At 42.6% G+C, this 25,515-nt stretch overlaps 1 protein-coding gene across 3 annotated transcripts in view; it reads right to left on the bottom strand.

Moving 5' to 3' along the window:
* DYM (dymeclin) overlaps positions 1 to 25,515 on the bottom strand; it is a 263,922-nt gene that overhangs the window by 107,620 nt on the left and 130,787 nt on the right. For 2 of the 3 annotated variants that reach the window (XM_042448107.1, XM_042448106.1), the window contains one exon: positions 8,087 to 8,251. The exons of the other annotated variant lie outside the window; for it this stretch is intronic. In XM_042448107.1, the coding sequence (XP_042304041.1) occupies positions 8,087 to 8,251 (165 nt within the window). The remainder of the gene's footprint in view (positions 1 to 8,086; positions 8,252 to 25,515) is intronic. 3 annotated transcript variants of the gene reach the window in all.

Genomic DNA, 25,515 nt, shown 5'->3' with positions numbered 1-25,515 from the left:
TATCTCTGAAAATGAACCCTCGTCTGCTTTAATGTCCTAGGCTGTGAAATGGAAAGGAAGCCCGGCTGGAAGACATTTGCAAGGGGAAATACTGGCGCAAGAGGAAAGGCTTTAGTTTTGTTATTGTCATTATATTTATTTATATCCCGCTTTCCCCTCAAAATTGGGACACAAAGTAGCTTATAGCAAGTGACTTCTTACTGCTGTCCCTTCCAAGTGCCTTCCTTGCATTACTGTTCTGCCAGCAAATTGGATGTGGGAAGCTGAAGTGTCAAAGAAAATTTGTATTTTTGTCCTGAGGTTCCACATCGACAGCTGAGATACATAATTTTGGATACTTAGTATGGATACATAATTCTGGATAGCCGCCTTGAGTCCCATTACTGGGAGGAAGGCAGGATATAAATAAACATAAACATAACAATTATTACAGTACTATAATTCAATAAATACTTACTGTTGAACTCACACATTTGATACAAGAAAAATATTATTTTAAACATATTTTATATCTGTAATGGGTTTATTAAACCAGTTTGACACCACTTTAACTGCTAGGATCCTATCCTACAGAATCCTGGGATTTGTAATTTGACAAGGTATTCAGCCTGGTCTGTCAGAGAGCTCTGGTGCAACTACAACTACAACTCCCAGGATTCCACAGGATATTGTCATGGTAGTTAAAGTGGTGTCAGTTGTGCCATGTGGATACACCCAGTCTCTAGTGCTATGATAACATGATGCTGGGGAAGACATTTTGCATGCAGGGGAGCCCTTGAGGGCCACAACAGAGAACTGTCTGGAATCCTTAAGCTACTTCATCTTTCCTCTTCTGGGGCTCCTTTATCAAATGTAGGTCGAAGGCTTCCTCTCTAGCTATACATCCAACTCAGTTCATTTCTTTCCTTCTAGTGGGAACCGAAACTGAGGTTAAAAGGCAAGATAGCCATGTCAGGACCTCCCTCTTGGCATTTGACATTCCTAGCAACATACCAGGTGACCATCCAGGCTATCCTCAGGAGAGGACTTTCTCTTGGTCTCCCCACTGTCACAAGCATATGGATACGTGAGAGGGTCTCCTTGGTGGCTGCTCCCAAGGAGACCCTCTCACATATCCATATGCTGTGAAATTCTTCACCGCAGAAGGTAAGGCTTGCTCCTCTTTGTTTCCCATCCCCTGCCTGACAAAGACTTTTTAAATTTTTTTACAGGTTTTTGGATATTAAATAGTTGCTGCAGAGGGGACTTTTAATAAGGAATGCATTTTTTGTTCTCCATCTTGCCTTTTAAATTACTTTAAATTGTTTTAAATTAATGGCATTTAATAGGATAGTTTAACTGTTCAACTGCTTTTCAAAAATAGTTGGTTTTTAAAGCTTTGTTCTGTTTTAAGTTATGTTGTGAGCCACTCTGCACCCTATCCTGGGGAAAAGTATGGATAGAAAGACAGACAGACATGTTCTCCATTTTTGCTACTGATCCAGCTGAGCAGCATTCCCCAACCAGATACCCTTTAGAACTGTTGGACTACAACTATGAAGCCCTGAGTAGATGGACTAGGAAAGCACGGGCTGAGCCAACTGTACCTCTGAAGATGGTGGAGCACCTGAGCCAGTCCCTAGGCTGACATTGGGATGAGCAATCGCTTACACACCCATCCCTGTTCTTGGTACCTGCTACCAGCATCCACTCCATATCTTTCTGAGCTGTTGCTCCTACTAAGAAGCCCCACCCATCACCATGGCTGTACTCATATGGACAAGTGCCCTGTATCCACATCAGACGCAGCAAAGAGGGGCTTCCCAATAGAAGCAACAGTGCAGAAAGGTACAGAGAGTGCCGGGGCTGTTTAAACAGCCCGGGTTTGCCATGGAGATTCCATGAAATTCCATGGCAAAGTGGGGATTATTTTGACCCCCATTAAGGACTGTTTATACCAATAGCAATAGCATTTACATTTCTATACCGCTTATCAGTGAACTGAGCACTCTCTAAGCAGTTTATCTATAAGCTAATAGCTCCCAACAAGCTGGGTACTCATTTTACCGACCTACAAAAGGATGGATGGCTGAGTCAACCTTGCAGCCCTGGGATCAAACTCACAACCTTGTAGCTGAAGTACCGACATTTAAACACCTGTTTATCCCGGCATTGGAGTGAATCCACTGGATCTATGTCCAGTCTGCCAGGATCCAGCCTGATCCTGGAATCAGGGTTTTGGCCTGAGTTATCGAAATAGGACGACACGAAGCCGGTGGGAACATGGGGCTTCTGGACCTGTGCAGATAACCCGTGAGAAAGATAGTAAGAAAATTAGTTAGCTGGCTTTCAGGATGCCAGAATTATTTATGGTATCCAAAACGTTTGAGAACTACAATTTCTTCTCCAGCCTAACTGACAGATTACATTACTCCATATGACCCTGCCTGTGCCCTGAGATTCTCAGGAAAGGCCTTTCCTTCTGTCCACCATCTTCACAGGTACAGCTGGTGGGGATGTGTGGGGTTTTTTTCTTCCCACAAGCTTTTCCGAGTTGAATGTTTTTGAAGACTGATTGAAGGTGCTGCATTGTTTTAAATGTACTTTTGTAAAACTGCTTTTCATTGTTTTAACTTTTTTAAAAAAATAGTGTTCTTTAATATTTTAATTCCATTTTAATACTGATTTGTTGTATGTTTAAACTGTATTTGTTTTTATGAGCTCGCCAGTTTGAGGCCTGGTTTGGGGAGAAGGTGGGGTATTAATGATGATGGTGGAATCATCTTCATCCTCCTCATCATCTTTAGAATGTCCAATGGATGGCGTATAAGGGCTTACTGTTACAAATCTTTTCAAAGAGAAAGGCCTCTGAAGATGAATTTCAAAAATACATTTGGCAGAATGAATAATTCAGGCACTTTGAGAATTGTTTCTTAATATCCTCCTCCTTTTTGTTTTTTTAAAGGGTAGGGCATACACTCAGTTTACAGCTAAACTGAGACTAAAATGAGTTGTTTTTTATGGCATGTGAAAGATTTAAGTTGGGGAAAGTGACAGTAGACCCATGATCCATTCCTCAAGCTACATCTCTGCCCATCCCAATGAAACTTGATTTCTATGGAGATTTTAAAAATAAAATTGCTTATTTATGTTTTTAACCTAAATAGCTTGGTAAATTCTCTCATCCAGTTTCTCCTTCTTTGGTAGGACTCCTCAGCAAAGCTTCTATCATTATAGACTATTTACTACACTGTTCCTTTTTTCCCTGAGAAAAGAAAATTATTTCAAATTGCATGACACATTTTTTCTCCTTCCCTTGACAATCAAGCTGGTTTTATTTATGTTTACTGTGTGGTCTCTCTGTCATTATATGCTCGCATAGCCAGAATACTGTTATTTCCATTCTGGACACTTTCCATCTTCTGGTCAAATTCTGTCATGCAATTTTTTCCCTCACTTCCTGAAAATCCTGGCACCAGTCATAAAACATTAAAGAATGCGTAGAGTAAATGTAGCACAATTCAAATGTACTGTTTTACTCAGGAAGACTATACTATGCTTTGTTCTTCTTGGTAGACTTTTTAATGTACATTGCCTTGGGCGTTCCCACAAATTGGAAAAGCAATTCAGAAATGCTGTTCATTAAAAAAAGTTTCTTTATTCCAGTTACCTTTTGGGAGTTTCTGCTTAATTAATGGACTTTTCCACTCCCTTGAATTGCCTGCTATCATTGTCAATTCAATGGCATCCCTCTCTTATTTGAGACAATGTGCTTTTTGCTTATCAGTAACTAGTAAGTCAATGGCAACCAGTAAATCAATACTAGTTATCAGTAGTTAGTCCACATCTAGAATAGATGACTACTCCAAACCTGACCAACAAATACCGTATACCATTTTCAGAATAGGGAAGGATTTTTTTAAAGTTATTGCTTAGCAAGCATACATGATTTATATTTTGTATTTTTATTCTATGTTGTAATATTGTTAATTGTTTTATTATCATTTCTGTTGTAATCTGCCTTAATTCCTCCAGGAAAAGGTGGAATATAAATAAATTAAATTATAATTATTCTCTAATTTCCTGACTCCATCTTCTTGAACAAGCAACAACCAGAAGTTGACCAGAGTATATGAAAATTGCCTGCTTTGAAGTGTGACTTAACACTCAATCTACTTATAGAAACATAGAATTATAGGGTTGGAAGAGATGCCAAGAGCATCCAGTCCAACCCTATTATGTCATGCAGGAATACACGGTCAAAGCACTCCCTGTGACACATGGCCATACAGCCTCTGTTTTAAAAACTCCAAAGGAGACACTACCACACTCCGAGGCAGCGAGTTCCACAGTCAAACAGCTCTTGCTGCCAGGAAGTTCTTCCTAATGTTGAGGTGGAATTGCTTTTCCTAAATTTTGATTCCATTACTCTGGGTTCTATTCTCTGGAGCAGCAGAAAACTAGCTTGCTCCACCTTCAATATAACATCTTTTCAAATGTTTAAACAGGGTTGTCATATAACCTCTTAACCTTCTCTTCTCTGGGTTGAATATACACAGCTCTCTAAATCTCTCATCACTGTTAATTTTTAAGTGCACTAAGAAAGAAATTAAATTGGGAATTTCTCATTTCTCATCCCCCCACCTTTCTGCACGCTAGCTCATCCCCTCTGCTATATGCATGAAGTCTCCAGGAATTGAAGGGAAGTGGTGATGAATTGCTGACCTGCCCCAGTTTCATACTTCACACTTGAATCTTCACACTTGACATCCACATGTTTATTATGGAGGCTTGCAAAGAAGTGGCCACTCATTAGCTGCTTCTCACAATGATTTGCACCATGAGATTCATGACAACACAACAGTCCCCCCCCCCAAAAAAAACCCTGTGTGATACAATGGGCTGGCAGTGAGGCCATGTTTCCCTTTAAGGAGGCTGATGTCCAATTCTTAATAATCTGATATGATATCATTACATAGTTGAGTCTGCCTTCCTTCATAGGTGACAACCAAGAGACTGGATTAAGACAACCACTAGTATGCTAACATCTTATCACTTGTTGATACATCTAGATCTAGACATTAAGGGGAAGGTGGAGGAGAGAGTGAGCCATTTTGAGTAACAGTTGTGTATGTTTTATGGTGTTCTAAAGCAGGGATGGATAACTGTGCAGGGATTGGGGCCAATATATGTCCTGTGTCCTCCATAGGCCACTCCCTCCCCAAAAGAGTCCAAACAGACCTTCTCTACTGGCAGTATCTGCATATGTGCCTTCAAGTTGCTTGCCAACCTATGGAGACCTCACGAGTTTCACAGTGTTCTCTTAGGCAAGGAGTAAGAAGAAATGGTTTATCATTACCTTCCGCTGAAATATAGTCTACAGCACCTGGTACTCCTTAGTGGTCCCCCATCCAAGTACTAGACAAGCTTAATCTTGCTTAAGTTCCAAAAACAGCTATCTGTTGCCTTCAGAGTATTTAGGCCTCTACTGGCAGTATCCTTACCAAAATGACAACCAGACAGGACCTTATGTCACTTCTAGTGGCCAGTTTGATCAGAATATTGCTGATATTGGGGTAATGCAGTTGCATGTTTTAGCAAACTTGGGAGTGGTTTGGGGACAATATTCATGTGAAAATTGCAGTGATGTATTCAAGTCTTTTAGCTCAGATCTCCAGTCAGGTCTCAAGTCTCAAGTCAGGTGTTGGGAACATTGCTCCTTTAAGATGTTGTAAAATGGTTTGTATATCTGGAAAGGATAAGTAACAACAGGTGTCAATCCATAGTTATCTCCATTGTATATAAGAGCTCTGAGACTCGGGGCACGTGTGGGTTGAGATAGAAGGTTGAGGAAAGTGAATTGTTGTATAGCAGACAGTGAATGTTGGTGGGAGTTGAAGGAGAGTTTTGTAAATACTTTGTACATATTGCAACAAGAGATAAACCCTCCAAGGACTTTAGAAGAATCCAACTGTGTCTGTGAATCATTCATGATTGGTCAGTGCAATATTGCCAAATATTGCAAACTGAGCTGGTGCTTCCACACTCTGCTGTTAGTAGCTACTGTTGAGGACAATTGCCTAGGTTTTTGTTTTTGTCACTGCACATCAGCAGGACATAGAATAGAGTCAACATCAGGTTGAGTCTCAAGTCCTTGCAAGTTACTTCCAAGTCAAGTCTCAAGTCTGGGAGCCAACTTTTAACATGGAGTACATTTCTAAGAGACGAACAGCAAATGTATTAGGCAATGGGCTTGAGGAGAGGGTTGAGATCTATTGAGCTACCTTTCAGCGCTGTACATCAGAGAAGCCTTCTAAAACTTTTCAAAAGTTTTAGAAGGATCTTTCTGCTTCAGGCCCATTGCCTAACCCTAACACACATTTCTGTTCCCAGAAATGTGCCCATACTGGGGGGGCAAGTCTTGCCTGCTGCTTGAAGGGAACTGCACCAGCAAGTCAGTTAATAAAAGTATACACGTCTCAAGTCAAGTCGAGTCATTGTGTCATGTTTGCCAAGTAAGGTCCAAATCACAAAAGCAACCTGAGTCTGAGAGCCTTATCGCACAGGGCTGGCTGGAATGGTACAAAAGGGGCCTGGGAGGAAACAGAATGAATGAGGGACGCATTTTACCGCACACAGAATGCCACCGCCAGAAGTCCCCGTTCCATTCCCCATCTGTTCCTCATTCATCCCAGAACAGTTCTCAAAAATCTCCTCCTCTGGGACGGATGGGGAGTGGAACAGAATGGAGACTTCCTGTGTGCAGTAAAATGTGTCCCTCACTTGTTCCATTCCTTTCCCGGCCCCTCTGTACCATTCCAGGGGCTCTGTGCGATAAAGTCCTGAGTCAACTGACTAGAGTCAACATCACTGGAAAATTGGCTGAAAATATCACCCAAAATGGGATGGTTCAGGAGGCATCGGGGATTGGCGGGGGCTTCAAGGACCACAAAGTAGGGCCTGGAGCCACATGCAACCTGTGGGCTACACTTTCCTAAAATAATGGTCTTCTATTTAATAATCCTGGAACATATTATTTTTAAATCATATATATAATGTGAACCATTTGTAGATTCTATTATATCAATTGGTATTGAAACACTGCAATTATTATTATTATTATTATTATTATTATTATTATCCTTTATAAATAAATAAAGGATAATAATAATAATAATTGTAGTGTTTCAATACCAATTGATATAAAGAATATAAATGGTTCACCATTATTTTTTTATTATTATATATTATATCATATATATATATATATATATATATGATTTAAAAATAATATGTTCCAGGATCCCCAATATATCATGGAATTTTACCTCATTGAATGATAGCAGATGAGCTTCCCTGGATGAGAGCTTCACTCCCTGCAACTTTAATTACATTCTAGGAATGTGTCCCAAAATACTCTCATCTGACACAAATTGATATAGGAAAGGTTCTCTGAGGGTCTTTTCACACTACACAATTATAACAGCATGATTTCACATTAACTGCCCTGGCGACATCCTGTGGAAACACGAGGCTTGTAGTTTAGTATGGAACTGGAGCTCTGTGGCTGAGAATTCAAAATATCCCTTCTTAATCTGCAAATCCCAGAATTAAGTGGAATCATAGTGCATCTACACTGTGGAAATAATGAACTTTGATACCACTTTAGCTGTCATGACTCCATCATACAGAATCCTAGTATTTGTAGTTTTGTGAGGCATCAGCCTTCTTTGGCAGAGAAGGCTAAAGACATTGAAAAACTACAAATCCCAGGGGCCAAATGACATTATTTGTACAGTGTAGATGCACTCACAGTGTTATAATCATGCAGTATAAAACGGCATCAAGAGCAATAAAGGATTTACATATCTTGATAGGAAACACTTTGTAAAACTTCTAGAAAGCAGACTCCAGGTAATTTATCGTGGATCCGGATAAGACCCAAGGATTATACTGCAGGTATTATAAGAAACAAAGGTACTGTTAGTAAATAGCTAATGGCAATCTAGAATCAGGCCTCCCTCCTCCCACTTATTCCCTTCCGCATGCAGAGACCAGTCACACAGAGCATGCAGCATGCAGTAAATGGAGAGCAGAGGTTAATAACCTGGAAGCATAGGATCTGAGAATGTGAGAACAAGTTAAAGACAACAGCTCCTCTCCATTGTCACTGAGGGTCGAGAAGCAATGCTGCAGCGTAGAGCAGTGGGAATGGGGGAAATACAATTTGTCCAAGACATATACATATCTCCGCAAGTGGCGGCAGGTGTAACTGCAAGACAAGGGTAAAAAGAGGAGGAAAAAAAGAGAAAGAGGGGGAGAAAAGAAAAAAAGAGGAATTTTCCTTTAAGAAAGCTGCACCAAAACATGATTTAAACAAGTCAGTGGCAGATGTCAAAGGAGCAAAGCAGCAGGTTTTTTTTAAGTGTTTTAAAAGTAGAAAGGGTGGATAGTCTGTACAACAACCCTAGATGATTTCATTAGTGACGCAAAGAAGGTTGCCAGCTTTGGCAGGGAGGGTGTGAGTAAACAGACCAGTGTTTGTGGCTTTACTTTTGGAGAGAAAAATTTCAAGCCTTCTTTTTATGAGACTTGAAGACAAATGCTCTTGTGCCAAGACAGAATATAAAATATTATGGGAACAGACAAGCAGCTTGTGTGGTTTTACGGAAGTTTTCATCTTCAACTGGAGGACTGAAAACACTCATTGCCAAGTTACAGCTTTAAGGGTCTCCCAGCAACCTTTAAAAAACTAGAAGTTAACAGAAACCCAGTTGGCCACAGTGGCAAGAGAGTTAAGTGTTACAGTCCATGAATCTGCAGCCGCCTTGAATCACATTTTGGGAGAAAGAAGGGAATATAAATCCAATATATAAAATAAATAATCAGGGTAATAATTGCAATGAGTGCTAGCGTGGTGTAGTGGTTTGACTATAACTCTGGAGAGCAGTGTTCGGTCCCCAGTTTGCCCATGTAAACCCAATGGGTGACCTTGGGCAAGTCACTCTCTCTCAGCATCAGAGGATGGCAATGGCCATCCCCCTCTGAAGAAACCTGCCCCCAAAAAAACCCCGTGGTAAGTTCATCTTAGATTTGCCCTAAGACAGAAATTACTTGAAGGCACACAACAAATAAATTCCAGTTTCTGATTTTTTGTTTTTTTCTGTTTTCCAGTGTGCATCCATTTCTGTCTTTGTTTTGCACAAACAGAAACTTCTTGAGAAGTATCATTTAGAACTTTTGCTCTACTGTAATTGATTCCCCCATCTGACCAGTTTCCAGAAGAGGTATACTTCAGTTAACAATTTAGATATGTTTCTGGGCACTGAAGAGAATTTGGTACCACAGGTAAAAATAATATAAGAAAGAATACGGCCAGGTTCCTATTCCACAAAAAAGAGCAGTCCAACGTATTTCAGCCAACGTTTTATTCAAAACTAGTAATATGCACATGGGAAATGGAACAATCAGGTCAGATAAGCCTTGTGTAAGTAAACAAAACTATTCCGAAACTTCAAGAGACAATTGGAGAACCTCTTTCAAAATGCATCCAGGGATGACATTTTCTTTTGTTCACTAGCATATGATTTCAATTATGGTGGCCAAACTTTTAGATTTATGGTTCTTTAACATGCTAGTGGGAGCTGGTGAGGGAAGCTTATCTGCTTTCCCCCTTCCTCTATTTTGTTCTTTATTTGTGCTCAGTAAGGAATTTGGGGGGCAACTGCTGTTCACCTAACCTTCTGTAGACAGGCACAAAGCGACAGAAAGATGTGTTAAAGTAAAATCCCATTCTTTTCCACATTAAGCTTTATTGCAGTGTTTACTGCAGGTATTCTTCTGCAATGCAACACTAAATCTCTGTATTTCTAGCCTTCCTTCACCATCCTCTCAATGCTGATGCTGTTAAAAAAATATTCCTACTAAGCAGAGGGGTAGAAAGAATAGTGGGGAAGGCTGGGTGTAAAAAGGAGTTTCATTGTCAGAACAAGTTTCTGTCAGTGACATACTTATATTTATTAACAGTGGCATGCTTATATTTCTCTCACTTTAGTGGAAGCAAAAACAGAACTCAATGCAGGGTTATATTAACAGGGCCAGCTCCCCTCTTTATGACTCCCATTCATTTTTATGGGGCACACAGTTGAGGACCCTGCCTCTCATTCCCACTTTTGGAATCACTAGGGATACATTTAGCTATAGTGGTTTCCTCAACTACAACCCCTTACTTTCATATAGAAGAACAGTCACTCCTCCTAATGACAAAACAATATGCTGTACTTGGGAGAAAACATAGCAATGAAGGAAACTGATGAAGAACTGGGTTAGGAATTTAAAGCTACAGCCATGTTAATATGAAGAATCAGAATGTAGAGAGATCTTGTAGAACCTTTGAGACTATTTGAAATAAAGAACTTGACAGCATGAATTTTCATAGACTAAAGTTTACTTCCTCAGAATGCAATCAAATGCATCTGAGGAAGTAGGCCGAAGTCTATGAAAGCTCATGCTGCCAACTTCTTTATTTCTGTTAGTCTCAAAGGGGCTTCAAGATCTCTCTACATACTGTACTGAGTTAGGAATATGACTGAGATCTCTCTCTTGTTTACAAATACACACACACACCAGCAAGAATTAAAGTAACTGAGGCAAAGTTATGTTTAGACAATATATGATTACTTGGACTTGAGATTTACACTTCTTTCCTCTTGTCATCCAATCTTACTTTTGTAGACTATGGCGGGATACAAACCGCTGCTTTGCGGCGGTCCCCCGCGGCGCCATTTGCTCCGTGCGGGAGCCGCAGCAGCCAAACCGCGCAGCTCCCGCGCGGAGCAAAAAAGAAGCTCCATTTCGGAGCTTATTTCCGCAGCGCACTGATGATGTCGCAAGGCGCCGCTGGCGCATTCGCAACGTCATAGGCGCCGTGACACGTCTGGACGCTATGCGTCCAGTACGTAAAGATGGCGGCGCCCATGTGGAAGGGGCGCCGCCATCTTGTACGTATTGTATACGTACTAGGGTTAGGGGGTTTCGGAAGCACCGCCCCTTCCTAACCCTAGTACGTATACAATACGTACTATATGGCGGTTTGTATCCCGCCATAATCAATGAAATGTTGAAGCTAGTCCCAAGTTTAAATAGTGAACTTAAGTACAAATGTATAAGTTTTCTCAGAAAATACCATTTTCATACTCTTATGTTCTTTCCTGATAACAAAAAAAGTAGCTGCTTTCATATGTCAGGTTCAGGATGTGATTGTGCTTTCTGCAAGGTCCTCTTTTTCTTAAAAAACAAAACAAAACAAAAAACAAATGCCCAGCCAATTACTTTGCTTTTTGAAAGAAAATGTGTACATAATATCTGCATTTCATTAAAAATCAATGAAAAGGAAGTTATTAAAGCAAAACTAATGCATTCTCTTGAAGACATTTTCTACTTCTTAACCCCAACAGCGATGAACATATTTTCTCTCTAGGCAAGGAGACTACAGCAGATTGCAGGCTGCACATTTTCCTCTTGTGAACAGTCAACTTAATTTCTAGCTATGTGGCAGTAAAGTACTGAAATGTTTGATATCACCATTTTAAAAGTTAGCATTTGGAATGGCTGGGGTAACTGGAGCCTGGGAAATCAATAACTGTGGTTTGGAGTTTTCCTATTGAAAACAGTTGTTCTTACTTAAGGATGAAACTCAACCATTTTGGAAGATAATGAAACCAATAAAACATCTCTAGTGCCTTCTGAGTGCATAACTTTTTTTCAGAGTTATGTGCTGCATAAATCCAAAGAGTTATTAGAAAATAAAATATTATCATCTGTTCTATTTTGCCAAAGAAATATTTTTAAAAACCATTTATGATCTTGAACTTCTGCTCTGTAAGTTGCAAAAGAAGATCCAAGTCCTTTTGCAGCCAAACCAATATGAAAATAATATCTTCTGAGAATATTAGGAGCACTATTTCCAAATAACTGCAAAAAACGATCCATAAAATGATCTATCTGATGCGCACTAGTTGTCAAACTACCAGCTGCTCAAGTGCACATACCCACTCCAAAATGCAAACAGACACAGAGATAGGAACATATCTAAGAGCTCAGGTTCCTGGGCACTTCCCAGTATGTATCCTAGGTTGTGTCTGCCTTTTAAAGACTGTCTACTTGATGTGTACATGTGTTCCATTAGTAAGTTCATTTTATCCTTTCCTCAAAAAGCAGATTTTGTAAGAATTAGTAGAAGAGAGATGCATTCTGTGTGTCAGTGTGTTCTACTATTTTAGCAAGTTCCAGCTGAGGATGTGGACATGATATCTGAAGATGTGTGACTAATCATCTGTATGAGGTACTTGATCCTGATCTGGTCTGCCTATATGGGTCTCATTTAATTAATTCCCTTCTGAGACACTGGATCATTTCTACGGAAGGTCTAGTCAATCTCAGCTTAAGGAATGCCAGTCTTGACCCAGGTGATCTGATTGACTACAACCCTGTAAAAGACTTGCTTAATCTGAATAAAGTGTTTGAGTGTATCTCAGTTCCTAGATTGAGATACTTAAGAATTTGGTTTTTGGATCAGTTTTGGAATGAAGGGAAAGTCTTTTAGCATAACTTGTAATATATACAATGTCTGAGGAGAAATGCAATCCTGTGGCTTCACCTCCATTTCTCAGACAGATTTGGTGGTGTTGTGTGTATTCAAATTGTTTCTGACTTAAGGCAAACCTATCACAAGATTTTCTTTGTAAGACTTTTTCAGAAGAGGTTTGCTATTGCCTTCCTTTAAGGCTGAGAGTGTGACTTGCAGACTACATTTGGATTATTTTTGTTATACTGTCCATTAAATTGTAATGGTCTTTGGTTATGCAATAAAGATTATTGACTGACTGACCACCAGAATGCCAACTGGAGTCTGGGGCATCTTATATGTGCTTCACTGTTTGCCTCACTGTTTCTCAGCTCATATTAATTTGCTAGTGCTAATTTGCAAAGCCTTAAATATCTTGGAACTGGTTATCTCTCAGCAATTGCATTCTCTTACATGAACTTGCCTAGACTGACTTCAGGGTCCTATTTTAACATTCCATCACCCTTTCAAGATTCAGACGATGGTTGTGTGTCACTGGGTCCAGTTGAAAATGACATCTAAATGCTAAAATCCAAAAAGCAAAGCTTGATTTTGCCATTTTATATAAAAGACACCATTTTACTATCCCATTGTATTTAATAAGACTTGAACATCCACTGATTTTGGTATTCATGCCAGGTCTTGGAACCAAACCGAAGTGAATACCAAGCATCCGTTGTATTTTTGGGTGTTCCTAGAACTCCCTCTTGAGGGAGGCGGCTTGGTTAGTCCCCTGCTCTGCTCTCACCTGCAGGAAAAGACATTTTTATTTAAACAGGCCTTTCAGCCTTTAACTGCTTGGGGTAGAAGGAGGTCCTATTGGTGTGCTGTTTCTAATATCTAGGAAGTGCTTTTAATTCTTGTTTTTAATTGTTTTAAATTAATGGCTGAAAATAGTTATTTTAATTGGTTTGATTATTTAATGCTTTTTAAAGCTTCTGTATCACATATTGTTTCAGCAATTTTGTTTTAACTTAAGCCATATCGAGTCCCATTTTAAAAAAAAATAATCAAAAATAAATAAATAAATAAATAAATCTTTGCTTTGTGAGACATTCTTGACATTTAACAAGCACAAAACAAAAGTTAAAAATATTGACAGAGAGGCATTTAATTCTCAATGACAAACCTCCTTCAAATAATATGGAATCGTTCATGATCTTGTTCCCTCTGCCAGTGGCTCCCAACCTTTAGTCCTCCATTTGTTTTGGCCAACAGTCAGGAATTATGTGAGTTCAAGTTCAAAACATCTGACGGACTAACGGTTGGGAACTACTGCCCTATGCCAATAGTAAAATCCAGATACTTGTTTAAGTCATTTGTTTACTTTTTAGCACTCCTATATGAAATGCTATGGAATACTCTCAAAAAAAGGATCGTGACACTACTTTTGATTGTCCTGATGTACTCAGGGCAAAAGGCTGCCATCAGAACAGAATACCTAGAAATAGAATGGTTTTAAATCAGCAAAGTCAGGCAAGGCTGCATACTATTATCCGATTTATTCAACTTACATGCAGAACATATCCATACAGAGCAGGCTTAGAGTTGGAGACAAAAGTAAAGATCGGAGGAAGGAACATTAGCAACCCAGGATATGCAGTCAAAATAATACTACTAACAGACAGCAAGAAAGACCTGGAGCAATTATGGAAAATGTCAAGGAGGAAAGTGCCAAGGTATGCTTAATGCTGAATATTAAGAAAACAAAAAATAATGACCATGGAAGATGTATAAGAATGCTCTCATTCCCCTCTCCCCCCATAAGTAAATCCCTGAACTCTTCTGGAGGTTTCTCATTCACAGAATCACCATAAATTGAAGCTGAATGGATGGCATAAACAACAAAGTAAGCCCATGCTTGTCTAAACTAGATATTTAAAAAGAAATGCGTGGTGTAATACAGTACCTAAAGAGACAAAGCTAAGGAGGAAATTCTTGATTCAGGTACCCCTTCTATCTTAAGTTCTCTAGGTGGCCTGAGGCAAGCTACTCTCGCACCTTCAGACCAGCCCCACCTACAGTGTGGGTGAAAATAAATGATTTATCTTATGTGGTTGTCAGGATCACAATTAGACATTGCATTTAGAATGAACTGAATGCTTTAAAGTACTATACAAATGTTAAGAATTATTTTTAGTAAATGAATCTGAAATACCATCTTTCTGTAGTTAAAAAGGTGGCGTGGAGGAAAATATTATTCTGTACTCACCAAAAGGTAAGGCTTCAATTTGAAAATATTCAGCACTCATATGTCATGTGCTCACTCTGGGAAGTTCTCTCATTTGAGAATCAGAATACACACTTCTATTAAGTCTGATTATGATTTATAATATTTAGTAACATCAGAATGTTCCAACTCCACAGTATACTGTGCAACATATTTTTTTGATCCCAATCACCTATCTTCAAAATGTAGTCATCAAGCAGACCTGTAATCTAACCTTTCTATATGAAAAGAATAATAATGAAAAGTAGAAATTAATGTATGTAATGTGCAGAATGCTTCGAAACTGCACACATTATGTTGCTGTTGATCAGATATTAAAGTTTTTAATTGTGTTAACTGAAATTTGGCAAAATAGTTCCATAACTTATGCTGAAGCAAGATGGCTTTGACATGCTGAATTCTTTCACTCAAACCTTCTATCAACAGGGGGGGAAACCCACCAATATTTTCCAGACATTATGAAAGAGGTATATAGATTATGTGAGCACAAACCACAGATTCTATAACCTTAGCAGCACAGCCTATTGAAGGAAAACAGCAGGTACAAAAGGCAGGAAGATATAAATTGGAAAGTGACTCATGTTTGTACCAAGCTGCACTCTGAACATTGGTATCCACACCCAGACTTTTGGACTTTCTACATGGTACTCAATAGCATGCTTTCAATGTGTCTCCTGCATGTCTACCCTAACATTTTGGATAAATGAAACGTCAGAAAGAAACTCTGCTAGAACATGGCCACATAGCCTGAAAAACCCACAAAAAACTATTTTGAATAAATCATTGCAACATTCTCTTAACCCCACCTTGCATGCAGGTGAAATCCAACATTTCATAAATAAAAACTGGGACATGTATAGCCAAGCAACATCAAGTGTGTTCAAGATGGAAACATTAAGAGGAATGAAGAAGAATACACAAGCTAGGAAAGGTTGCAACATAAACTTTTGTCTGAGTTTATGGGGAACAGCAAGACTCTACCCCTCTTCACCCCTCTTTCCGACTGAGTTAATGGAATTCAAACTACATTTGCATTCTGAACTCAGTTTGCACTAATGGAAGGAAGCTGAAAACAAGGGGGGAAATGGGAGAAGGAGAGAGAAACTGGGACTTATTAAAAGCAACTGAAAATATGGGACAACAGAGGGTTAATTGGGACTATTCCTGTAAAATCAGTACAGTTGGAGAGTATGTTTTTCAGAGTTGCAGGACATGCAACCATGTCTCTGCTGAAGATGTCAAATAACTGGCATGTGGGAGAAGTGTCTTTCATATATGCTGGCCTCAAGCCACAAGCTGACTAAGAGACAGAATTATACATTTCCCACTCTCATTCCCATTCCCACCCCCACCCTCCGGTTCCAAGGGGGCACTGCTTACTGGGAACCAAATAAAATTGCTTAACATCGGGTCAATGTACAAGCGTGCCAAGTTTCACACTTTTAACCCAAAGTGCACAATTTCAGGCTAAGCTGCTCAGCTAAAACCATCCCACTGGTAAGGCATCCATAATAAATGGATGATGCCTCAATGTTAAATGTGATTTATAGGAAAGATATATTATGCCTGTTAATATTAAAAGTGAGTCTTGGCTTTACAAAATGAGGAAATTATTATTATATGGGATCAAGGCTACATATCCATTAAAAAGGTGTCATAGAAAGGAAGACCAAAAAAGATTTATAGAGTAGGTCTAGACATAGCTGTTGAAGCATGTGAAAAAGATGTAAAAAGCTGTAAGGAAGTATTTTCCCAGTAAAAACACACAAGAAGAAAGCACACAATGAATTTAACCACCCAGATGTTCCAGTTATTTGAAGTCTGTCTAACTAGAGAACCTTAAGGAATAATGGTATCAAAATGTACTAACATTTTAATCCCTTGGCTAAGCACAGGTTTGGCAATTCAAAAAGACTGTAGTGAACTTAAAGGACTTCTTTTGACAACCACACTAAGGCTGGCAGTGACCTCTAAAACATCAGCTACCACTGTTTGGAGATGTGGTTCGCTCTGCAAAGAAACAGCAGTGTTTTCCTGGCAAAGATGCTTTTCAAGGTCTCATCAAACTCCCACTCCCTTTTCTGCAACAGAATCTTCTTCAGCTATGTACAGATTGTTGGTTATGTGCAGATCAACAGGAATAAGTTTATTACTATTACTGTACCATCTAAATGGCAACTGCAACTTGATTAACTGTATATGACTACAGTTATCTACAGGGCAGAATTGCAAAGAATAAAATTTGTCTGGAGTGGACCAAACCACAAAGAGCTTCAGGTCTAAACAAGTTCCCTTCAAAGAGCTCCCCATCAACAACTACAAAAAATGATCTTTTAGGGCTATAACTCCCAGAATCCCATGGCTGCCAATCTGAGAGCAACCTGTATATTATTAGTTAATGGTTGCTCTCCTGTATCACTTTCAAAAACATTACTCAGTATGCTTGTGCAGAGACAATAACATTGCACCACCAGGCCTGCCTGGAAGAAGAAAAGACCTCCCTTCAGCCACCATCTTGAGGGAGAGAGATTGTATTGTATTGTATTGTATTGCATTTTTGTACTGTACACCGCTATGATCATTGCGGAATAGCGGTCTATAAATAAAATGTATTATTATTATTATTATTATTATTATTATTATTATTATTGTTGTTGTTGTTGTTGTTGTTGTTGTTGTTGTTATTGTTATTATTTAGATAAAACCAAAAGTCCTGAGGGCAAAAAAAGAAATCTAGTGCAAGTAGGGACCTGGCATTTAAGTATTTGGAAGAAAAATACAAAAAGACCTGAGCCATGATTACTACCCCAAACCCCTGTTCTAACAAATGGTGGGAGACAAATGTCATGTTACAAACCCATAAGACTGTGGCTAAGTCTTACAGGAAATATATGCAGGGGTCGCAATGCTGGATTTTAAAAAAATCTAAAATCCGAAGTGTGATACATTTATTGGCCAGTCAAAATGCCTAAAAGACATAATGCATTGGCTTCGTCATCAGGAAAAAAGGTGTTAAAAATCACCCAGGAGGGAAAAAAAGAGGCAGTCACTCTTTTTCTTGTTCCTATATGAATTTTTAACAACTTCTGCCCAATAAAGAAGCCAGTGGAGCTTTGAAAGCTTGCGTTATGTTTTGTGCATTTTGACTGGCCAATAAAGGTATCACATGTTTCTGGATTTTGTATTTTGTTTTATTTTAAAAGAATGTTTCTGAAAATCCAAGCTTGATTTCCTAATCCAATTAATAAATGTTACTAAAATGAACATATTCTACTCAGGGAGGTATTTTTGCCCACAGCTGCTGATATTGTAGAGTCATTCCAAAATTCTTGTCCAACAATACATAAATCATTTATGTATCTTAGCAATTAGAAGATATATGTAGCTAATACATTTGAACTTAGATAAATATAGAAAGGACTCAAAATCTAATCATATACTGAAGTATATTGCAAGACATAAATTTTATTGAGAAGCTCGGCCAAGATGTCTTATTTATACTTGAAGTTGTTTTTCATATTCCTATTGGCATCACCCTAGCATCTTGTCTAATATTTATTTTGTTCCTGGAACTAGTATATTAGGCTTCCCGCCTTTGTTATTAATGGAGTTCATTATGCTTTAATATAATCAGAGGAGGTACCCATCTGCAGTCTGGGAAAATTTCAGATGCTTTCCTAACTACCAAGTTACCACCCAAGCTAAAGCTACCAGGAAGGTACTTTTTTACTGGACAATCTATGATTTGACAAGAAACATGGTTCACTCCTCACACAATCTAATCTCAAAAGAAATCTGCAAGTGATAATGTCACTAGGGCATCCCTCGTGGTATCTCTTTTGCTATCTATGCTTCGACCTAGCTGTGGATGGGAAGCAAGGCTTTTATAATACAGTACATACTTAGTTTGTCTTGATTCAATTTTTCAAGTATGTAAAATGGCGGTTCTCTGTTTAGAGAGGCTCATGTCACTTGCAGGTCAGCCAAGGAAACTAGCTGTAGCTCCATCCAATGTGATACAATCATGTCTAAAAAAGCAGTTTCATCCTCAAAATCTAGATGTTAAGATGTAACGTTTTGTTACTTTCTTTTCCTTGTGATACCCTGAGTTCCTAATCAACAGACTTAAGTAACTCAACAACTCTCACTTTTGCTTTTTTTTGAGCCATGTCTCAGGCTCAGGTCACCATCAAGCATGCAACGAGTCAAGCTACTTGGCAAGTACAAAAAATTAATAATATTTACAGGCATGCTAGGCATTAATACATTTCAGAGAGCAAAAGTAAGTGTTGGCAACAGATCCAGACCAAACTCATAGCTGCTGTCACATTTCAAAGGCAGAGGAGGAATTCAGAGTCTAGACATATGCCAGAAAATATTCCACATGGTTTTGTACCCGTCCAAGTCCAATGCTGAGAGGCCATCCATCTGGGCAATCTGTCTAACCTGTGACCCTTTGCCCTCCTGACTCACAGCACCGTTCTAATGGAACGCAGTATGCTTGGATGCTTATACCAGATGGACAATGAATGTATTCATATCATACCAGGTGCCCATTTCTGAGTCCCCAGAAGGTTTGGCCAGGCTTAAACCAGGGTTCAACAGTATTTCCATGCTGGAAACAACAGATATTAGCCTCTAAAACCTTAATTCCATATGCTCCACACACTAGGGCATGAACTAATTGTCGTTTTGTGAGACTTAGCACAACCCTAACAAACCTAAAGGCAGGGTAAAGCATTATCATTATATAAATGATGGGTCTCATGCAGAATCCCTTTAATTAGATTTAGTTTTATTAGGAGACCTTTTCCTCAGCTGTGATAATTTATCAATACAACTTCTGCCCTCATTTTAATAGGTTTCTTATCTTGTTACAATACTTTCCACTAATTGCAGTGACACTTCCCAGAACTGGGATAGCTAATCAGCTTATAAGATTCACCACAGCTGAACTAGGTCATCACGCTACTACTAATACCATTGGCATATGTTTCTTTTGTTTTATGCTTCTCAGGGCTCAAAGCATTATTTCTGTATCCCTGCCAATAGCTGCAATGGTGATACTGTGAGCAGTAAGTACTCAGAGATGCAAAATCCATGTGGTGGAGCTCTGAAAGAACTGTTCACAATCATAGTATAACAGAATCACAGAGTTGGAAGAGACTATAAGGAACATCCAATCCAACTCCCTACCATGCTAGGATGTTGACTAACTGGAGCAGGTCCAAAGGAGGGCCACCAAAATGGTGAAGGGCCTGGTAACCATGTCTTATGAGGAAAGACTTAAGGAGCTGGGTATGTTTAGCCTGGAGAAGAGACTGTTAAGAGGTGATATGATAGCCCTGTTTAAGTATTTGAAGGGGTATCATATTGAGGAAGGAGCAAACTTGTTTTCTGCTGCTCCAGAGACTAGAACACGGAACAATGGATTCCAGAAAGAGAACACGGAACAAAAGAGATTCCAGCTCAACATTAGGAGGAACTTCTTGACAGTAAAAGCTGTTCAACAGTGGAACGCACTCCTTCCAAGTCTGGTGCAGTCTCATTCTTTGGAGGTCTTTAAACAGAGGCTGAACAGCCATCTGTCGGGGATGCTTTAATTGAAAGTTCCTGCATGGGAGTAGGTTGGACTGGATGGTCCTTGTGGTTTCTTCCAGCTCTAGGATTCTATGATTCTATGCAGGAACACACAGTCAAAGCACTGCCAACAGATAGTCATCGGCCCGTTACAGACGGGCACCCTAGGACGGACTCAGTCCGTGCTAGGGTTAGAAAGGGGCGTCTCTTCCAGACGCCCCTAACCCTAGCACGGACTGAGTCCGTACGAAATGGTGGTGGCCGTTCCACACGGCCACCGCCGTCTCAACGTAGCAGATGCACTGTGTCCGCATGTCGCACCCTGGAAATGACGACACTTTGGCACTTCTGGTGTCTCTTCCAGGGCGCAGGAAGGAGCGCGATTTACGCGCTCCTTCTTTGCAGCGTCTGGGAACCGCGCCGTTTGGCTGCTGCGGTTCCCGAACGCTGCAACCGGCAGCGGCACAAGACTGCCCCTTCTAGGCGGTCTGTAACGCGCCATCCAGTCTCTGTTTAAAAACCTCCAAAGAAGACACCACCACACTCTGAGGTAGCATGTTGGACAGCTCTTATTGTCAGGAAGTTCTTCCTAATGTTTAGTTGGAATCTCTTTTTCTGTACTTTGAATCCATTACTCCATTACTTGTTCTCTGTAGGAGCAGGAAGGACAGGTTGCTTACCTGTAACAGTATTTCTTCGAGTGGTCATCTGCGAATACATACAAATGGGTTTCACTGCGCCTGCGCAGTGCTGCTCGGAACCTACTGGAATCACTGGGCAGAGTTAACTCTGCAACATATTGAAACTTTTTGGCGGTAACTCCGCCCACCCGTTATAAGGCCCCTGCCTTCCCGCTCTTTTCCCCAGTTCCGCAATTTTTCCGCCAAGCAGGCGATGGAAAGAGCCAATGTGAGCAGGACACTGAGGGGACGGACGGGTGGGATTTGTATGTATTCGCAGATGACCACTCGAAGAAATACTGTTACAGGTAAGCAACCTGTCCTTCTTCTTCGTGGTCTCTGCGAATCATACAAATGGGTTTAGACTGACAAGCTAAGGTATACGGCGGAGGGAGTGTCCTGAAACCAAAGCTATGGTGAACCAAAGGTAATTTATTACAACAATAAACACCTTGACCCATAAAAAGAGTCAGTCTTTTTGATCATGCACAAATCAAATAGCAATAACGTTGCTAAACCTGAGGAGGGAACAGAGGTCATGCAAGACCGATCCCATAGAACTTGTGCAAACCAACATTCAACAAATGTAAACAGTGTCAACTGTACAAGTGTAGTGAACACAAAACATCAGTAGTGCAATCAATGCAACCCTGAAACCAACACAGCCCTCCCGAAAGCTGCGTCTCGGATGGCCCTGGTGTCCAACCTATAATGCTTGATGAAAGTCAGAGGTTGGGACCAGACGGCAGCCTTGCAGACATCCTCCAAGGGGATCCCCGACAGGAATGCCGAGGATGCTGCCATTGACCTTGTGGAATGGGACCGAACCCTGCCAGGGAGAGGTTTGCCTAACAGTTCGTAGCAGAGGTGGATGGTACCAGCCACCCATTTGGAAAACCTCTGCGCAGACACAGGCAACCCTTTCTTCGGTTCCGAGTAGCATTGGAAAAGACTCTCGGACCGACTGGAGGCAGCAGTTCTGTCCAGGTAAAATGCCAGTGCTCTCCTGACATCAAGAGAGTGTAGGCGTCGCTCCTCATCCGACGTCGGGTTGGATGCGAGAGTGGGTAGCACAATGTCCTGGCACATGTGGAAAGCAGACACAACCTTTGGCAAGAAGGTGATGTCCGTACGGAGGACCACTTTGTCCTTGTGGAACCTCAGGAATGGCTGGTCCCTCCGTAAAGCACAGAGTTCGCCCGCACGGCGGGCAGAAGTGATGGCCACAAGAAAAGCGGTTTTCCAAGTCAATAGTCTCAAGTCCGCTGTGGCCATCGGTTCAAAGGGCTTGGATTGGAGAGCGGACAGTACCGACTCCAAACTCCAAGCCGGCGTTGGTACCGACACAGGAGGGTAAAGGTTGGCACAACCCCTCAGGAACCCTTTCACCAAGGGGTCTTTGAAGAAAGAAACCCTCCCCCCGAACTGGTATTTGGCACAAATGGCAGACAGGTAGCATTTGATGGATGTGAGGGACAGCTCTCCATCCAAAAGTGCCATCAAAAACTCCAGCACCACTGGAGTGGACACCTGTGCAGGAGACAAGCCCTTTTGGTCCAGGAAGAGGCAAAATCTCTTCCATTTCAGGGCATAAGAGCGCTGGGTGGAAGGTTTCCTCGCAGCCAGGATCACCATCCTCACTGCCTCCGGCAGGGCAGTCAGGGCCAAATCCTCCAGGCTACCAGCGGCAGGCTCTCGATGTCGGGGTGGAGAATTCGTCCGTCCTGGATCGACAGCAGGTCCGGGCGAGGGTCGAGATGGAGGAAGCATCTCCTGGAGAGGTGGAGAAGGGATGCGAACCACGGCTGTCTCGGCCACCACGGGGTGATCAGGATCGCATGCGAACGGTCCGTTGTTATCTTGGACACCACCCTGATGATGAGAGGGAACGGAGGGAAGGCGTAGAGGAGCTCCCCCGTCCAGAGGAAAGCGAATGCGTCTCCGAGGGATCCGTCCGATCGCTTCCTGGAGCAGAACTGGGGACAGTGGCTGTTCCCCCTGGTCGCGAAGAGGTCGATCCGGGGGGTTCCCCACCGATCGAAGAGGTCGCTGACCGTCTCGGGATGGAGCCTCCACTCGTGGCACACCGATGGAAATCTGCTGAGGCGATCTGCCAGCTTGTTGTCCTCCCCGGGAAGGTGAATCGCCTGGAGGAGAACGCGCCTCTGGATGCACCAGTACCAGATGCGGAGCGTGAGGTCGAGCAGGGTCCTGGATCTGGTACCACCTTGTTTGTTGATGTAATACATCACGGTGGTGTTGTCCGTCCTCAGGAGGACCACTCTTCCTGAGACAGCAAACTCGAACGCCCTCAAAGCCTTCTCCACTGCGAGCATCTCCAAAGCGTTGATGTGGAGGAGCTTGTCTTGTGTGGACCACCTGTCTTTGACGACGAGGTCGAGCAGGTGGGCGCCCCATCCCTCCAGGGATGCATCGGTTGTCAGAGTCAGTTGTGCCTGGGGCTGATGAAAAGGCATCCCGGTGCAGACGTTGGAGCTGTCTTGCCACCATCTGAGGGAAGCGGCCACCGGTCTCGGTACCGTGAGCCACTTTGAAGGAGGGTCCTCCAACGGAGAGAAGACGGAGAGGAACCAGGATTGGAGAGGTCGAAGACGAAGTCTTGCCCAGGGGGTGACGAAAGTCGTCGATGCCATGTGGCCCAGGGCGACTTGAATGTCTCTGGCTCTCACCCTTCTGTGGGAGATGCACGGCCTGAGGGACGTTGTCAGGGCCTGAAACCGGTCCGGAGGGAGGAAGGCTAAGCAGTTCTCGGAGTCTAGGATGGCCCCGATGAACTTGGCCTGTCTGGTCGGTGTGAAGTGGGACTTTTCCCTGTTGACGACCAGCCCGAGGGCGTCCAAAAGGCGCAAGGCGAAGGAGACTGCCTCCTGCAGCTCGTCTTGGGATTCGGCTGCAAACAGCCAGTCGTCCAGGTAGGGAAAGACCATGAAGCCCTTCTGATGAAGGTATGCCACCACCGGTGCCATGCACTTTGTGAAGACTCGTGGAGCCGTGGCCAAGCCGAAAGGAAGCACGTTGTAGTGGTACGCGGTGGAGCCGACAGCGAAGGCGAGGAATCTCCGGTGGGACTCCCTGATCCCGATGTGGAAGTAGGCGTCCTTCAGGTCGACGGTCGCGAACCACAGGCCCTGGTGGAGCAGAGGCAGAATGGAAGCCAAACTTACCATTCGAAAGCGACGGTAGTCAAGGAACAAGTTCAATTGTCTCAAGTCCAGGATGGGCCTGATGCCCCCATCCGATTTCGGTACCGTGAAGTACCTGGAGAAAAAGGCCCAAGGGCATTGGTCGGGCAGCAAAGGGGAGATTGCCCCTTTACCAAGCAAGGCGCGCACTTCGTCGAGAAGGGTGTCCGAGGGGGGAGTGGACATGAAGGCTCCAGTTGGAGGGAGCTCTTGGAACTCGAGGGCATAACCCCTACGGACGATGTTGAGAACCCACGAGTCCGATGTTATAGAGGCCCAGGTGTTAACATAGGGCCTCAAAATGTCCAAAAAGAAGAGGGGTGAAGGAGAGACGAAGCGCGCTGCGTCCCTTCAGGCTCTCTTCTTCCCCTGGTCGGTGTCCTGCCGGCGGGACTTGCGGTACCGAGGCGGGAAGTTGCGACGGCCAGAGGAGGAGGAAGACTGCGAGGGGAAGCGGTGTCTCTGGGAGCCCTGCTGCTGGGACTGCCGATCCCGGGAGAAGGTCCCCTGTGACTGACCTTGCGGCTGCCACGGGCGCTGACGCTTCCGGAATGGAGAAGCCGGTGCTGAGGACATGCCGTGCTTCTTCGCCGCCGCCTTCATCCTGAACTTGCGGTTCAGGCGGTCGTTGGTCTCGGCGTGGAAGAGCCCGGTCCCATCGAGCGGCATGTCCTCGATGGCCGCCCTGACCGTCGGGTTGAGGTCGGAGGCCCTCAACCAGGTGTGTCGTCTCAGTGCCATGGATGCTGACATGGCCCTTCCGGAACAGTCCGCCATATTCCTGGAAGTGGTGATTAGCCAACTCCCAATGGAATGGGCTTCGTCCCTGATCTCCACCAGCTGCCTCTGGATGTCATCTGGGACGTCCGGGACGAGGGGAGAGATCCGTTCCATGAGGGTCTGGATGTAGGCCCCCATGCAGGCGGTGTAGTTGGCAGCCTTGACCCCAAGAGCCGATGCCGAGTACGCCTTCTTGGCCAGACCGTCCACCTTCTTCGCCTCCCGGTCGACAGGGGAGGTGGCCTGCTTCGGGACGAAGCTGTGTTGGGCTCCCTCGACGATGGCAGAGTTTGGCCTGGGGTGGTCGGCCAACCAAGGACAGCTCGCCGGGGCGACTCTGTAGAGCGACTCTACCTTGCGGGAGGGCGCCGACAGGGTGGCCGGGGAGTCCCAGGACCTCTTCACGATGGTCTGGAGCGAGGGAAGGAGAGGCAGGCA

This window comes from Sceloporus undulatus, chromosome 2, assembly GCF_019175285.1.
Source record: "Sceloporus undulatus isolate JIND9_A2432 ecotype Alabama chromosome 2, SceUnd_v1.1, whole genome shotgun sequence".
Classification (NCBI taxonomy): Eukaryota; Metazoa; Chordata; class Lepidosauria; order Squamata; family Phrynosomatidae; genus Sceloporus; species Sceloporus undulatus.
Note: the sequence above shows the minus strand (reverse complement) of the source record. Positions and strands in the feature narration are given on the sequence as shown.